General features: G+C 40.4%; 3 protein-coding genes across 3 annotated transcripts in view; all 3 read left to right on the forward strand.

Annotated features, from left to right (window-relative positions):
* The first annotated feature begins 475 nt into the window (after positions 1-475).
* Positions 476-10,295, forward strand: LOC107676972 (E3 SUMO-protein ligase PIAS4-like). Its single transcript, XM_016471740.1, has 11 exons — positions 476-542; positions 2,024-2,405; positions 2,597-2,681; positions 3,440-3,481; positions 3,573-3,663; positions 3,928-4,056; positions 4,154-4,259; positions 4,861-4,934; positions 6,410-6,570; positions 6,646-6,797; positions 7,301-10,295. Exons 1-11 carry the CDS (start codon positions 516-518, stop codon positions 7,567-7,569), a joined length of 1,518 nt encoding a protein of 505 aa, XP_016327226.1. The 5' UTR covers positions 476-515; the 3' UTR covers positions 7,570-10,295.
* A 601-nt stretch (positions 10,296-10,896) lies between these two features.
* On the forward strand, positions 10,897-15,662 carry LOC107676988 (dual specificity mitogen-activated protein kinase kinase 2). The gene is made up of 9 exons (XM_016471765.1): positions 10,897-11,453; positions 11,553-11,763; positions 11,847-11,993; positions 12,078-12,155; positions 13,731-13,782; positions 14,750-14,874; positions 15,070-15,283; positions 15,401-15,465; positions 15,591-15,662. The coding sequence occupies exons 1-9, from the start codon at positions 11,371-11,373 to the stop codon at positions 15,654-15,656; spliced, it is 1,041 nt and encodes a 346-aa protein (XP_016327251.1). The 5' UTR covers positions 10,897-11,370; the 3' UTR covers positions 15,657-15,662.
* A 73-nt stretch (positions 15,663-15,735) lies between these two features.
* The window catches only part of LOC107676947 (dual specificity mitogen-activated protein kinase kinase 2-like), a 9,089-nt gene continuing 8,558 nt past the window's right edge, over positions 15,736-16,266 (forward strand). Inside the window, exon 1 of the mRNA XM_016471692.1 lies at positions 15,736-15,768. Coding sequence (XP_016327178.1) covers positions 15,736-15,768 — 33 coding nt within the window. The remainder of the gene's footprint in view (positions 15,769-16,266) is intronic.

The raw sequence follows: 16,266 nt of genomic DNA on the forward strand, positions 1-16,266 counted from the left end.
GAATATACGTCGGAGATGTTTTAGTGTGCTTCTGTAGTAATTTTAGGGCTGAAAATACACAAAACATTCAGACCTCAATATCGTGGTTTTTTACAACTCATGAAGTGGATTTTCCCGCGCGGAATGGATCGAGTGGAGCCATGCGCTCCTGTTCCACTTGTCGCGGGAAACCCACCTCTCGCATCACATCTGAATGCAAAACGCAATGTGCTTTCGCTCTCGCGCCAGACTATTAAAGTGGGCAAATCAGACTGTGAAGTTCAGGCAACGGTGGGTAGGTTTACAAGCACCAGAGGCCTATCAGAAAGGGTAGACCTTGCTTCAAGTTCTCTTTTTTTGACTGCACTGTCCCTTTTAAAGCTCGCCGTCACGCCTCTTCGCAAACGACCCCGCCTACTTATGGAGAATCCGCCGTGATGATTGGACAACGGCGGCGGTCATCGAACGCCTTCTCGGCTTCTCATTGGCCAGCCGCTGCCTTTCGCTCCAGGCTCTCGCGGGGCTGCTGTGCGAAGATGGCGGCCGAACTGGTAGAAGCGATGGTGAGTGGATGAGATTTTGAAAAATAGTGAAAGTAAAAGGAACCTGGCGAGTCAGATGCGGTGCTAATTAAAACAACTTGAGCTAAATTCCATACTGTTGTATTTTGTGCTCATTCAGGATAAGTGGCAGTCTGTAAAGTGCGTTGGCAATTTGTATATGTGTGTATGTGAATGGTTGGGTCTCAAAACTCAGTGAGCTGTCTATGTATCCAACATATTTGGCGCGTTCTAAAGTTAGATTCGAATTTTTGAACGCCCTGAATGTACATTTGGTGTCCAAAACGCAGTTTGGTTAGACAGCAGGCTTTGAGACCAACGCTAGTGTGTCTGTGTGCGCGCGCGCGGGGGCGCACTGCCTGTGGAAATGAATGATTAGTCTGCACAATGCAAAATAACAAAACAGTCTCTACCTTTTCAAATCACACGTGCATTTTCTCAATGTAGCTGTATAAATAAACACAACTCCACACTTTTCAGTGCTGTAGGTTAATGTTTAGGTATATAGTCACATGCACAATTGATGCATGTGGGTTGCTTGAAAAGATAAATCATTTTCATTTGTGCAATATCGTTTTACTACTGAACACCAGCATATAATCGCATCCATGCTGATATTCATTACTACAGCATGCTTATGAATGTGCTCTGAACCTCATTGTTTTACCTGTTTTGCAGAACTGATTTCTGTGTAGTGTTTATATGGAGAGTGTCATTGGCCTGCATGGGTTCAGTCATGGTAAACTAGAGATTGAGGTAATTTAGAAGCTTGAGGATTGTTTGGCATTGAATTTGGAAAGTCAAAGCAATATAAACAACTTTTTAAAAGTATTGAGAATTTTTAGTAATTTTTAAATTTTAGTAGATGGTTTTACTTTAAGCAAATTTATGTACACATACTATAGAAAATACGAATATTTGTTGCGGAAGTTACGTACGATAAACATTTTAATTTGAATTTATGGCTGTTAATGCGTCTATTTAGACTGGGACGAATAATCGCATACACCAGTGGGACAGATTTTTTTAAAGAGGTGTTCTGATTTGCAAAGACAACTGGCCAACCAAAGTAGATTCCAACCAACCAATAAGACATAAAACTACAATTTTGTGGTGCTCATCATGGACAGAGTATTCTGCTGAGCAACAGTGAATATTGATTAAAGAATCCAGACTTGGCTCTCTTGTATTCTTGTATTTGGTGTTTATTGACTGACTTTTCTGTGACAAGTGGTTTAGAAACAAATTTGCGCAGAGCTGCTTTGTGTACCTGTTAACAGCTGTATGTCTGCTTTTCTATCACATGTGAAAACTGGACCGTATTTTAATGCTCAACATTCAAGCTGGTGTGAACAAGTACTTGGTTCTCAATTTGTTCTCTTTTCGGGAATCGAACCCACAACCCTTGGATTCATTACCCAGATATTGAATTCTCTAATTAATTTCCCCATTTCTCATTCTCTTGGGTTGTTTTGTCTCTTCAGAACATGGTGAAGAGTTTCCGGGTGTCTGATCTGCAGACGCTGCTGGCCTCAATGGGCCGCAGTAAAAGCGGATTGAAGCAGGACTTAGTGGGAAGAGCTCTTAGGCTTGTGCAGACCGAATACAGTCCAGAGCTGCTAAAGAATGTTCGACAGCTCTACGAGACGCGCTTCCCCAAAGCCTCGGCCTGGCTGGCAGCCCGGCGGCCTGAGTCCGTGCCCGTAAACTACCCTGCCCTTAACTCCTCGCCCAGAGGCACAGCCCAGGGCACAGACTACCTCAACGGCATTCCCAAACCGGCGCCGCCTCCTGCAGCAGAAGTCAAATTGGTGCCCCTGCCGTTCTACCACAACCTAGAAACGCTGCTGCCACCCACAGAACTAAGTGAGTCCCATTATCATGAATAAATAATAGCCCAATTTAGGGCTGGACAATAATTCAATATCAATATGTATCGCGATATAATTTTTTTCAATAACGGTGATATGATTTTTAAACACCCAATTATAATAGGTGTGTCTAGCCGATGAGGAGGAAATCCAGTGAGCTAATTCTGTTTTTGCCACTCTTTGCAGTCGCTCAGAACAGCGAGAAGCTGCAAGAGAGTCAATGCGTTTTTGAATTAACACCAAGTCAAGTGGAACAGATCCGGAACTCCAGGTAAGAAATGTACAAGTCATCTTGTTAATTGGTGGATTTATTTAGCAGTCAATCGATGGCCAATAATAACAATGCTGATGTTTAGGAAATCGGGGTGTATTGTTAATGTAATTTAATGATAGATAATGAGCAGGCCTATGTGGATGATGAGTGTGCAGAACAGATATTCACAGACGCCCAACGTTCACGTTTCAACACGACTTCACTTTTTTTTAATTTATTTTTTTTATTATTTTGGCTACACTTATTTATAATTAAACGTATCTTAACTATGAGGATTTAAAAATAGATATACAACTTATTTTTAGTAAGAATAAAAAATATATATTTTTATGGAAATATTTATATATTCTTTGCAAGAAAAAGAGCTATTTTTCATTTGCAGTAACAACTTGAAATTATACAGCTGTAAACTTATAAAATAATATTTATGCTAGAAGAGGTTCCAGTAAGAATTATTTTTTTTTAAGCACGATTAACTCCATTAGACACAATCCCACAGTTTTTTCTCTAAAGATTGCTTTGTGTTATGTTTATATAATATTTAAACTATGTAATATTAATTTACAAATTAAAATGTAGCCTACCATTATTATTTATTGGCAATTACTTTTGATTAATGTTGACAAAATATCCAAATATCAGTCAATGAGTCTACCTGGCTGTTTTTTTTTTTTTTTTTACTGAAAATACAAAAGAATATAAAGCATCTTTAAATGTGTTTACTCACAATATTTTTTGTACCTGCTCATGCACAGTGAACTTCGCCCAGGAATGAAATCAGTTCAAGTGGTTCTCAGGTACGTCATTCAGCTAAATCATGTCTGTACATCACGTTTTGGCGTCAGAGATGCATTTATTGCATGCTAACATGTCCTGTTCTTCTCCTAGAATTTGCTACACAGACTCTATCGGTGTTCAGGAGGACCAATATCCTCCCAATATTGCTGTGAAAGTGAATCAGTCCTACTGTCATGTACCGGTAAGTGTTGTGAATTTGATTAGGCTGAAAGAACAGGGAGTGTGGTGGTTTCACCACTCAGGATGATCGTAAATCTAAACCGCTTTATATAAACTTTTAAGCATTTTCTCAGCATCACATAAGCAATACACCAGTGTTATTTTAAAATTTAGAATTAATTTTCTGAATGCGTCTGTTGTGGGTTAAATGGTTTTCTTAGAATGTTGTATGTCTTGTTGCTGTAAATTATGAATTTGATTATTTATATTACTACTTTTTGTTCAGGGTTACTATCCCTCCAATAAACCGGGTGTTGAGCCACGTCGACCCTGTCGACCCGTCAATATCACGCCATGGTTACACCTCTCCACAGTCACTAACAGAGTCACCATCACATGGGGCAACTTTGGAAAGGTACAGATACTTCATACAAAGAGCTATCGGTATTTATGAATGAACCTGTTAGATGAAGTTGAGTGTGTTCTTGCTGACCGCTGTGTTTTGGATGCAGCGGTACTCGGTGGCAGTGTACCTAGTGAGGGTGTTCACATCTGGAGAGCTCTTCAACCAGCTGAAGCATTGCTCAGTTGAGAGTCCCGATCGTTGTTGTGAACGCAGTAAGTTTCTCACCTTGACCAAACACATTACATGATCAGTGGTTACACTTGAGAAACCCTGTAAGTAAAACAGTAGCAAAAAACAGTTGAAATCATTTGCATATGTGTTTTTTTATGTATTCTCAGGCTTTTAATTAATAAAACTAATTAATCACAACAAAAAAGTGGTTCACTGTAATAGTTCCTTGCGTTCACAACCTTCATTGATTAATAATTTTTTTTTCATAAAGGAACCTTTTAACAATTTGCTATGTGGTAGTTTCAATTCCCACTAAAGAGTCAGGTTATATATAAACACTAAACACTATTTATTTGAATAATACATTCAAAAGTGTGGGATCATTAAGGTGTTTTTTTTTTTTTTTAAGAAATTAATACTTTTCTCTTGTTGTGCACTTTCCGCACAAAAAAATTACGCAGCACAACTGTTTTTAGCATTGATGATATGAAATGTTTAAGCACCAAATCAGCATATTAGAATGATTTCTGAAGGATCATGTGACGCTGAAGACTGGAGTAATTATGCTGAAAAATCAGCTTTACCATCACAGGAACTTGGCATCAAAATTATATTGAAACATTATTATTTGTATGTACACAGTTCAAGATAAGCTACGCTTTGATCCTGAAAGTGAGATCGCCACTACAGGACTGCGAGTGTCCCTCATCTGTCCTGTAAGTGTCCTGTTTTTGTCTTTAGCCGCTTTTCCACCGAAATTACCTGGAACAATTTATCCCAGGAACTTTTTTCCCCCCAGACCTGTTGCTGTCTGCGTTTCCATCGCGGTCTAAAGCACTGAGAAGATAAGGCAAATAGTCTGGTGACGTAGATCTGCGCGCCTTTCTCAATACCAAGTATGCAAATTTCAGACTTGCATCCTCGGGAGTTTGGACTTCGTGAGTTCGACTCAGGAGTGTGAACTCACGGGGATGGGACGACGCAAGTCCGGTAATTCTGCAAACAGCAGCTCACCTTGGCTACTGCAATTTTCCTCACTGTATTTACAATAAGACGAAATATGATATCAAACACCACTGCCTCTTTTCGTTTTCATTTAAACATATTAATAGCCTCAGAAATGTACTTCAGGGAACGTCCATACATTACAATGAAACAAAATATTATATCAAACAGTATTGCCTCTTCATTTTCAATTTAACATATTAATAGATTAGTAGAATAAAGACCAAAGATTACCTGTTAGATTTACCCAAAACGAATTATATCTTGTTTAACCACTACAGAGACATCAGAGCCAGCGGCAAATGTCAGAAGGACTAGCCGAGTTGAGGCTGCTCTCGTCGGGATACATGAGCCCTGAGCGCTAAATTTTAATAATATTTAGCAATATTGCAATATTTATTTTTAATTGTCTGTGTATGAATATGCATATGAAGAGTTTTTGCAAAAATGTAACTCCGTATTTATTTATTTTCATAAATCATTTATTGTGCTATCATGTTTTTGTGTTTTGTGTTAGTTAGCTGTATTGTTATTATTATTTAATCAAAACAACCCAACTGCAGTTTGATATTAATTGGAATGCAGGATAATAAAAACATGATTATTGAACATTTTTAAAAACAGAGTTATCTGTTTTTGCAAATGAACGCTTATACCAGCGGCAAATGTCAGAAGGACTAGCCGAGTTGAGGCTGCTCTCGTCGGGAAACATGAGCACTGAGCATCCGCTGATCGCGTGGAGCTCACGTCTCCGAAATCAGCGAAACACATTTTCAAATAGGTGCTCTCTTTATAAATAAACCGCAGATTTGAGTTTTAAACGACTACATTCTCGCCTGAAATACTTTTAAAACTACATTTCATGACACAATAACAGTAATATTTTGAAAATTATGCGAATATATGGTGGTTGAAGTACAATGCTGCGTGAACTCAACCAATCAGCATGTTCAGTGCCCAAGTCCTGCCCCTGAAAGTTCCGGACCTTTGAAAAAGTACTACCTCGCGAGGAAGTACTTTCTGAGGGGCAGATTTTTACCCGGAACTTTATTTAGATCCTGGTTCCTGCGGTGAAAATACACAGAGTAGTTCCTGGGGAAAGATCCTGCGGTGGAAACGGGGCTTTTTATGTGGACTCTTAGCTGTGGAACCAGATATGGATCTAATAAGTGTCTTTTCAATGTAGTTGGTAAAGATGAGACTTGGAGTGCCATGTCGAGTGCTCACCTGCGCCCACCTGCAGTGTTTCGATGCTGTCTTCTTCCTGCAAATGAATGAAAAGAAACCCACATGGACCTGCCCCGTATGCGACAAACCTGCGCCCTTTGAGCTTCTAACTATTGATGGGTAGGCACAGTTACTCAGATTCCTTGCTTCTAACAGACTCTGGCAGTAAAACTCACCGAACGTGACTCATTTCAGGTTGCTGTCCGAGATCCTTAAAGAGACGCCAGAGGATGTGGAGGAGATCGAGTATTTGACTGATGGCTCATGGAGGCCAATCAGGGACGACAAAGAGAAGGAAAGAGAGCGGGAAAACAGCTGCACACCTGACTATCCTGTGGTGGATATATGTAAGAAGGTTTTCTTCCTTCTGAAATGTGACCCTGGACCACAAAACGTACAAAAAAACAAATACATAAACTGAAAGTGGAATAAATAAGCTTTCCATTGATGTATGGTTTGTTAGGATAGGACAATATTTAGCTGAGATACAACTATTTGAAAATCAAAATATTGAGAAAATCGCCTTTAAAGTTGTCCAAATTAAGTCCTTAGCAATGCATATTACTAATCAAAAATAAAGTTTTGAGATATATATGGTAGGAAATTTACAAAATATCTACATGGAACATGATCTTTACTTAATATCCTAATGATTTTTGGCATAAAAGAAAAATCGATAATTTTGACCCATGCAATGTATTTTTGGCTATTGCTACAAATATAACCGTGCTACTTATGACTGATTTTGTGGTCCAGGGTCACAAATGACATTTCAACACATTTAGCTTGCATAATATTGCATATTTTTAAGTATTTAATGGGAAATAACTTGCCTTAACTTTCATCCAAGGTGTTCCTGAGGCGAACGGCCACTCCCCAGCACACAGCGGCACAAACCAGACCGGCAAGCCTGGATCAGGTGGTGCGTCGGCAGGAACCGGCGGCACCAGCACCGGGTCGGGAGGCGGGGTCGTGGTGGATCTGACTCTGGATGACTCGTCAGACGAAGAAGGAGGGGGCGGAGCTGAGGACAGCGAGGACACGGAAGACAGCCAGGATGGCCCCGCCCCTAAACGGGGCAGATATGATTATGACAAAGACCTGGTCACCGCATACTGAGGCCGGCCAGCAGGACACTAAGACTTGTTGGGGGGAGTGGGTTGTAGATGGGATCTGAGCCTTGGAAAGTCAAGAAACGTGTCCCCATGTCTTCTCCCAAACGCATACATACTCATGCATGCACACTCATGCGCTGCTGACCTCTGGAGCAGTCGGGCATCACATTGACAAACTCGTAGATGCCCCATAAAGCCTTTCCCAATCATTCACTGCATCTTAATACTGTATTCTCCCTTTAAAGACCATGGAAGCGTAACACCACCTTCAGTTCTACTCTATCGTCCTCGACTTCCTCTCCACTTTGTGTTCTGACAGGTTTAACCATCCTGGGCATTTAAGATCTTGCCAGTTTTAGTTTTATACAGAGCTGTTCAGGCCTTCAAAACATTGTGAGACAAGCCACAGTATCTCAAAAACCTTCATTCCTTCGGGTTGAGATCATCCAACCATTTGCAACCTATTTAGAGACGTTTTCTGTTAGTCCTCCACATAGGATGTTTATGTTAGGTGTTCGTTTTAATGTGATTTGGAGACATTACTGATTAATTTCCATCTCTCATTTTTTATTTATTTTTTTTTTGTCCACAGAAGTTGACAAGCTACCTCAGTCTAACAGCGAACTGGACCAGAGGGTTTTTTTTTTTTGTAGTTTTGTTTTCAATCCCTTTTGTTTTTCATGTGCAGCAACACTGGAGAGGCATCATGCATTGCTCATTATTTTGTGCTTGCCCATTTAGGCATCATATTAAAAACGATTCTGACTCTAGCAAAGAGTTTCCGGTCAAGTCTGTCGGTCAACTAGTGTGTACTGACTGAATGTAGTGTGCTAATCGACACTCAGTTCAGAAAGAATGACATTTCAACATCAACGGTCCTTTTGCGATGCTTGTCAGCGAGTAAATACTGTACGATTGCTAATGTAATGTATTATTTCTGATAATTTCATAGAAAATTGCAGGTCTCAATGCTCTCAAATTTATTGCTTTCTTTGTCGTTTTGGTCTGTACAAGGTTGCTGAAGTCATGACTACACAAAGGCAGAGCAATAAATCAGTTGGAAGAGAGGACAAAGAGTTGTTTTAGGTTTCTTTTAGACATGACTAGTAAATTAGGTTTATTTAGCAGGGGAGCTGATGTTATTGGCAATATACCTGAAATTTATTTGCCTGAACTTAAAACCAGATTTTTCTTCACTTTACAATTTTCTTTTTTTTTTTTTTTCAGTTTAGATTAATGGCTGATTTGTTTGAGCCCATTGTATGGAGGATGTTTGTGTTCATTTCAGCCGGTTGAGGAAGTGGTGACATTTGCATATTGTTTTGTGGACTTCACAACAGGTGCAGATTTTACATGCTCTTTAATTTGTCGTCAGAACGTATATTTATTGATTTAAGAGTTTTTGCCTCTTTTATTTGAATTAAGTTTGGTATTTTTCTGCTTTTTATGAGGCATTTCGCAGCAATTTCATGAGTTTCCAGCATGTTGCTTTGTGATGGTAGATAACGCTGTGTCCTCTCGCGGCCTGCTGTTGTACGCACACATTCAGCCATTTGCAACAGTCCGAACATAAGGGGGCTAAGTCAGGACAATGCAGACTTGACCTAAACCTCGAAAGAATTAAACTCCCGCTAAACGACCAAACACAAATGGCACATCCAGACAGCTGATCTGTTGAGGACTCAGGGATGACGTGTTCTACTTGTCTTTACATTTTCTTCTCAGTCAAACTTGACACTCGAACCAGGTTCCAGCATCGTGTACACAATATTACCTTCACCATCAGGTCGCGTAGGGCAGTCTAGGTTTCTGATCTGGAAATTAAGATGTATTTTTCAAGGCATATGAATATATCTGTGTGTATAGCATATTTGGTTGTCCTCCGAGGTTTCAGAGAAAATCACTACTAAGCTCACTAGTGGTAAATTTTAAGTTTTTTTTCTTCCTTTTTTCAACTAATCCTGAATTCTGACTTGAATACTCAGTACTGTATCCTATCTGTGGTTGGGAATTTCTTAAAATAAGAATACCGCCATGAAGGGTTAAATTACTTGTAATTTTAGGTTCGTCTTTGAGTCGGCATGGTCTTCCATCTCTTCATGATAGCCCAATTTTTTCCCCTTTTCTTTATAATTTTAAAGAGTAAACAGTGCTGCAGTTGACAGTTTCACATAATAAGCCCTTAATGTAGTATGGTCCTCTAAATTTGACCACACTTTTGTGATTTTTTCACATTTAAGGTAAGGAACTTCTATAGACTTCCATCTTTAGATACCTAGAACGATCTATTAGATGTAGATAAAATGTACATTTGCTTACAATGAAAATATAAATGGATGGTGATTGACAATATATTTCCAGCTCAGAGGTGAAGACGGCCTCTATGTAGCCAGGTGAGGTTGAAGTGGGGTTTTTTTTTGGGAATGGAGGCATCCCCTCTTATTACAGTGCTTAAGACAGCATGGGCAGTGGCTTGCAGTTCTTGATGTAAATGTTTTGTTTGTGTCTTTTATATGTTCATATTAAAAGCCAATAAAAAAAAATAATATTTTATCAAGTTTTGAATTGCCTCCAGTTGCTCCGGTGGGCGGGCACAAATACATTGTTATTGGCTACTCAACGCTTCCTGAGGAAAATGTAAATTGGTGACCTAACGTGGGCTTTGACGAATCAGTTGTCCCTGTCTGAACTGAACTCGAACTGTAAAACCTCTAACACCTGTCAATTATGTGTGCAATTAATTAAACTGATTTAAAATAAATGTCTTTCCAGTGATTTTTAAATCTTGGATTTAACTCCATTGATTACTTAAAGAATATATTTAACACGTATTCCTTAGAAATGTACAATAACGTTTTTTCTAGGCCACCATAATTACTAGTTAAGTTTACTACAATAAAACTGGTTACAAGTACATAAAAAGTATTGATGATTTGTTAACTTTGATACCACATTAGTGCACTGAGGTATTTGCGTGGGGCAAAAAAAAAAATGTAACGTTATATTTTTCTGTAACGTTATTATGGTATCTTGTCAAGTTATTTGTCAACTGCACAGCTTACCAGGGTTTACTGACAAAGCTCAGACTGCAGAAGATTAATAGTACGTATCGTATAACAATAAATATGACATGAGGTGCTAAAATAATTCAGAAAATTGTATTCTTACGTTTTTTTGGTGGCAACTTTCCTTGTGGCAGGCCTTTAAATGTGACAGTTACTTAGTTCACCACTAGATGTCGTTCTTATTCAAATCATCACTCATCCTTTTGTTAAAGCTCGCGATAACTCGAGCGTTCTGACGACAGTTCTCGCGAGAGCTTGTGAACGCTTCCTCTTGGTTGGATAGCGGCTTCCTGGCCGGACTTTTTTCCCCCCTCCTTTTTTTTCTTGGGGGAAATTTCAACTTCTGTTTTCGCGGATCCTCCGGGCCAAACAATTTCGGACAGCATTTCGCGGTCGGTCCTGTGGCTGCGAACGACAGGCCTGACTTGTCTTTTGCCGCCTTTTGTCTGTGGGAGCGCTCTCGAGTCGGAGGCCGTCTCGAAGAGACATTCCAGCGATGAACGCGCTGAAATAAACTGCATTTCTTGCACTTTTGCGCCTATGGCACTCGCTCTTTCCACTTGACACCTAAATATTATTTGGTGAAGCTTCTGGAGGCATGACAGGGTGTTGAAATTAGGGGCTTACGAATCTCAGAGACTTCTATAGACACAACTGCAAGGGTTTGTGTAGCAATTCGAAGGATTGGATGTCAGCAGAGACAACCTGGTTGTTCTCTTTGAAATAGATAACAGGCAACTATGGCACCAAAAAGAAGACCGGTCCCCTTGATTATAACCCCCACAGGAGAAGGACAGTCAACCAACATAGATGCAGCATCAGAGTAAGTAACGTTATATAGTTTGCTATATCTGACACTTTTTGGTTTACTTTCCTGCATACTTAAGTATGTCTCACCTGGTCCTGTTTTTCCTGCCTTCAGGGCCAACCTGGAGACCTTGCAGAGGAAGTTAGGGGAGCTGGACTTGGATGAACAGCAGAGGAAGCGGCTTGAGGCTTTCCTCACCCAGAAAGCCCAAGTGGGCGAGCTCAAAGATGAAGATTTTGACCCCATATGTGAACTTGGCGCAGGTAACGGCGGGGTGGTCCACAAAGTCCGTCACAAACCCTCAAGACTGGTCATGGCCAGGAAGGTAAGCGATCGACAGACTTATGCACCTGCTGCTGGCTTGCTTACGGATGTGTTCAAAGGCTGAACGTTCTGTATTTTCTACAGCTTATTCATTTGGAAATCAAACCAGCCATCAGGAACCAGATCATACGAGAGCTGCAGGTCCTACATGAGTGTAATTCGCCGTACATTGTAGGTTTTTACGGCGCCTTTTACAGCGATGGAGAAATCAGCATCTGTATGGAGCACATGGTGGGACCAATGTTGTTGTTTAATGCTTATAGCATGAGTTCATAGCAGAAGTGTTACAGCACACTGACATGTATTTGTCCGCAGGATGGAGGTTCTTTGGATCAAGTGCTGAAGGAAGCCAGGAGAATCCCTGAAGAAATTTTGGGCAAAGTTAGCATAGCCGTAAGTATTACCAGTCTCCTCTGCTGTATCTGTGTCAAATAATGCTGTTTAGTTATTGATGACAAATGAACCATATTGACACATCAGTGATTAGTTGGTTAGCAAGGTCGACTAGTTTATCTAGATTTTTTTTAAAGCCTAACTGATCTTAGGTGTACTTTAATTGTATTAAATGTAAGGGCACTACTTGTTGAGGGTTGTAATGTGTTTACACTCAAACTCTCTGTTTTTGGCAGATGCCTTTGTTCAAAGTGTGGTTGAGGTAATTTTATCATTAGATAATGTTCTCCAAATTTGTGGCTTTTAACAAAATTACTGGTACAATTGCTGTTCAAATCAAATCTGATGTGAAGAATATTCTTATGCATGATCCTTAAGTCTTTGTTTTGTACAGATATAATTTTGAACTTATGTATTTGTTGAATATTTGTTAGTTACTCTGTATGACCCTTCACCAATTTTACTATAAGTGATTTCATAAGACCAACTAGTCATTCACACTAGTTTGTTTAAAACTATCTCTAATACTATTACCCAGCCATGTTGACTCTAATTGTTAGATTTCTAAGGTAGAATTGTTTTTTTTACGACAGAAAAAAATTATTTCTGCCATATAATTTTTTTTCTGTCAGTCTATGTTAGATATATTGCCCGATTTTGGATATTTAATTGTGCATGTTTTTCCCCATATTTTCTTAGCCATATTTTACTGCTCATTAAGAGTGAATTATTAAAAAAATGTTGTGATGTCTAAATCCAGTTTTAGCATTTAAAAAGATTTGTAGTTTATAGTGCTTTATTTTTGTCTCACTTAGACAAATAGGATTGTATTTCAATACCGTCCATTTCTTGGTTATCAGCCATAACATGGAAATAACTACCATCTTATCAGTATCAGGGAGAATTTTAATATTGGCGCGTCCCTAGAATATAGGTTACCTCTACCAACTTCTTGTTTTTTGGTGTCTGGTTAATTACAATAATTGTTTATCATTTTTGTAATACTTAATGTAAAGAAATTGTGCATGTACATGGGGAAATGCACATGTTAAAAGATTAGGTTATTGTGAAAGCTGTAGGAATGAAAAGAGAGCAACCTGCTTTTCTTCTTGTCTAAAAGCAGAATCCAAAAAAAAATGGTACACAACCTCCATCGTAACATGTCTGGCACTAGTACGCACAAACCGCAATTTAATAAAGCTGTGACCACACCCACAGATGTGCAAACTCCCTTTCAAGTCAGAGTTACCAAAACATGCACGTTTTTCAACACACAGTTAGACTTATTCTTCCAAATGAATAGGGTTAAACTTCTGTTTCACATTTGATCATGACAAAACACAAACACTTTAACATGAAGTCCAAACAAAGGTGCAGCGATCTGTTTATGTGTGTGTCTGTACTGTTTTTTGCACGTGTGAGCGAATGCATCTCAGCTTTCAGTAATCACAAAGCAGAAGTTGTTTTGTAAAGACTAGAATATGTAACACGTTCTGTAAATTCAGGAAGCTAGATACCACATTGACCGTTGAGAGATAAACCCTGTTGATGACATCTATAACTCTCTTTCCACAGGTACTCAGAGGTCTGGTATATCTTCGGGAGAAACACCAAATAATGCACAGAGGTACACACAGAGCAACATTCCTTACTAATATCTTAGAAAACGTACATGTGCATACACGCGCTGGATGGCAGCAGGAAGTAGCCCCCTAATGCAGCTATTGAAATTGCATAAGAAGCTTAAGAATGATAATTATAGAGAGATTAGGCCTCACTTTTTCAAAGGTATTTACTGAAACTATAACCAGAGACCTTCATACAACTGCAAACCTGAGATTAAATGGAGCAAAGATATTGCAAAAGTTGATATTATTCCAATGCTAAACGTCAATCTTCTACAATTAAACGTTTTAAAACAAACACTACATTGGCATTTTTAGATTACAAGTTGTAGATCACAAGTTACCATAGAAATAGCTTCAGTGTCTCCAAGTGTGGCACAACCAACATTTGAACATTAATACTATGTCTGAAGATGCAAAGTATCAGTTTCTCTGTCAGGTTGTATGAGGGTCTGAAGGAGCCACACTGGGTTTGAAGGGTTAGACAGGGAGGGTCAGGCCTATAGTTGTGCTGTTGTGGCAGGGAGCGCTCGCCTGCTTGCGAGGAGCTGTCGAGGAGCCCAGCCGGTAATTGCAGCCTCTCGGATGTGATTACATGGCAGCCACACCCTGCAACCCCCTCCCTTCTTTTTCCTCTCCCACTCTCACCCCTCTGTCCACTCCCAGTGGGTGTTAGGGCTGAAGGAGGACCCGTCATGTGTGGAATCGTTGCATGTCTGCACTGTTATTTGCTCCTCTTGCCCTGTGTTTAAGAGGAGGGAGGTGGAAAGTGGCTTGCATGTCTGTCCTTTCTGCTTCAAAACGGTGTTGTCGGAGCTAGCTTTGCAGTATGCAGAGCATCTTGTGAAATGTTTTTGCTGGGCATGCTGGAGAAAGGGCATTTGAACGGGGATGGAAAGCCAGGTGGTGCCACTGGGATTTGGACCCCGGCACTCCATCTTACATGGTCTCTCTCTCTGGTCCCTACAGACGTTAAGCCCTCCAACATCCTGGTGAACTCGCGTGGCGAGATCAAACTGTGCGACTTTGGCGTGAGTGGCCAGCTCATCGACTCCATGGCCAACTCCTTCGTTGGAACACGGTCGTACATGTCGGTGAGTCACCCGCCCACTTCCCTCCCCAACCCCCAGTCCTTCTCATTCCAAGCCCTGTGCCGGTGCCCAGGATTCTTCCATGTGGAGAGGAGGAAGTCGCTGCCAGGTTTTAGCCCACTCCTCTTGGCCACCTGCAGGGTGTGGCGCCCCACCCATGTAGAGCTTTGACTTGCTCTCTGCTCTCTGCCTTGACAGCCGGAGAGACTCCAGGGCACACACTATTCAGTTCAGTCGGATGTGTGGAGCATGGGCCTATCACTGGTTGAGCTGGCTATTGGACGCTACCCCATCCCCCCTCCCGATGCCAAGGAACTGGAGGCCATATTTGGCCGGCCAGTGCTGGACACAGGTGGGGCAGAAGGCCACAGCATGTCCCCAAGACCGAGGCCTCCAGGACGACCGGTTAGCGGTAAGACCTTGTTTAATTTCCCCAAACATTGTCATTAGTTTTAAGCGCATTCGATTTTCTCTATATTCTGCGTAATATGCGTGTTTAAGTTGAGCCTTGCAAATTGTTTTCCCCCAGGACACGGAATGGACAGCAGGCCAGCCATGGCTATATTTGAGCTACTGGACTACATTGTCAATGAGGTCAGAGAATTTGCTTAGCGTGCAACTTACTTCCTTTGTGCTTATTTTTGCCTTCACTTCATGTTTTGATGTTTCACTTCAACATCACCCCTTTTTCTGCTCCCCACCTGTCTCTACATCTGCAGCCACCACCCAAGCTGCCCCATAGCGTCTTCACCACAGATTTTGAGGAGTTTGTGATGAAATGGTGAGCCCCTATGTGTTATCACTGGTGTTTTTATTGTATGAACCTGCAAAATCTTCAGTGTTGAACAAAACGGCATCTGAGCTATGGCAAAGTTGGACCATGATAAAAGGGCCATAGTACAGGGATGTTCATTCTAGCTCCCGGAGGGCTAACCTGCCCCAAAACACTTGCCTGGATGTTTCTATTAATTCTGAAGACATTGATTAGCTGGTTCAGGTGTGTTTAATTAGGATTGGTGCTAAACCTTGCAACATAGTGGACCTCCAGGAGCAGGATTGGACACCTCTGATTTAGAATGTTCAATGTTCATCCAACAGAGGTTACATTATCTTAATATTTGCATTCTAAAATTGTCATTGGTCTTCTTTCTTCTTTTCCCTCAGTATAGTGTATTACTGTCCATCTCATCATCTTTAGCTTTCTTTGTCCATATTTGGATGTATGACTTTTGGAACTATCATAATACTTCAATACTATTCTTTTTCTGTATTTTAAGCACTGGTTTTCCTTCAGGAAATGCAAGTCTAGTTTATTATGTGGCTTACATTGCACAGCGTCGCAAAGGCACTAAGATGCATTGCAAAATGTTCCCTATGGAGCAAGCTACAAAATGC

The sequence above is a fragment of the Sinocyclocheilus anshuiensis genome, unplaced genomic scaffold, assembly GCF_001515605.1.
Source record: "Sinocyclocheilus anshuiensis isolate Anshui unplaced genomic scaffold, SAMN03320099.WGS_v1.1 scaffold420, whole genome shotgun sequence".
NCBI lineage: Eukaryota > Metazoa > Chordata > Actinopteri > Cypriniformes > Cyprinidae > Sinocyclocheilus > Sinocyclocheilus anshuiensis.

Excerpts from the sequence above, each read along its gene's own strand:
- LOC107676988 (XM_016471765.1), top strand. The coding sequence starts at position 11,371 with ATGGCACCAAAAAGAAGACCGGTCCCCTTGATTATAACCCCCACAGGA. Across the intron at positions 11,994-12,077 it reads GCATCTGTATGGAGCACATG|GATGGAGGTTCTTTGGATCA; the intron begins GTGGGACCAATG and ends ATTTGTCCGCAG. Across the intron at positions 15,466-15,590 it reads TGGACTACATTGTCAATGAG|CCACCACCCAAGCTGCCCCA; the intron begins GTCAGAGAATTT and ends CTACATCTGCAG.
- LOC107676972 (XM_016471740.1), top strand. The coding sequence starts at position 516 with ATGGCGGCCGAACTGGTAGAAGCGATG. Across the intron at positions 2,406-2,596 it reads GCTGCCACCCACAGAACTAA|TCGCTCAGAACAGCGAGAAG; the intron begins GTGAGTCCCATT and ends CACTCTTTGCAG. Across the intron at positions 3,664-3,927 it reads AGTCCTACTGTCATGTACCG|GGTTACTATCCCTCCAATAA; the intron begins GTAAGTGTTGTG and ends CTTTTTGTTCAG.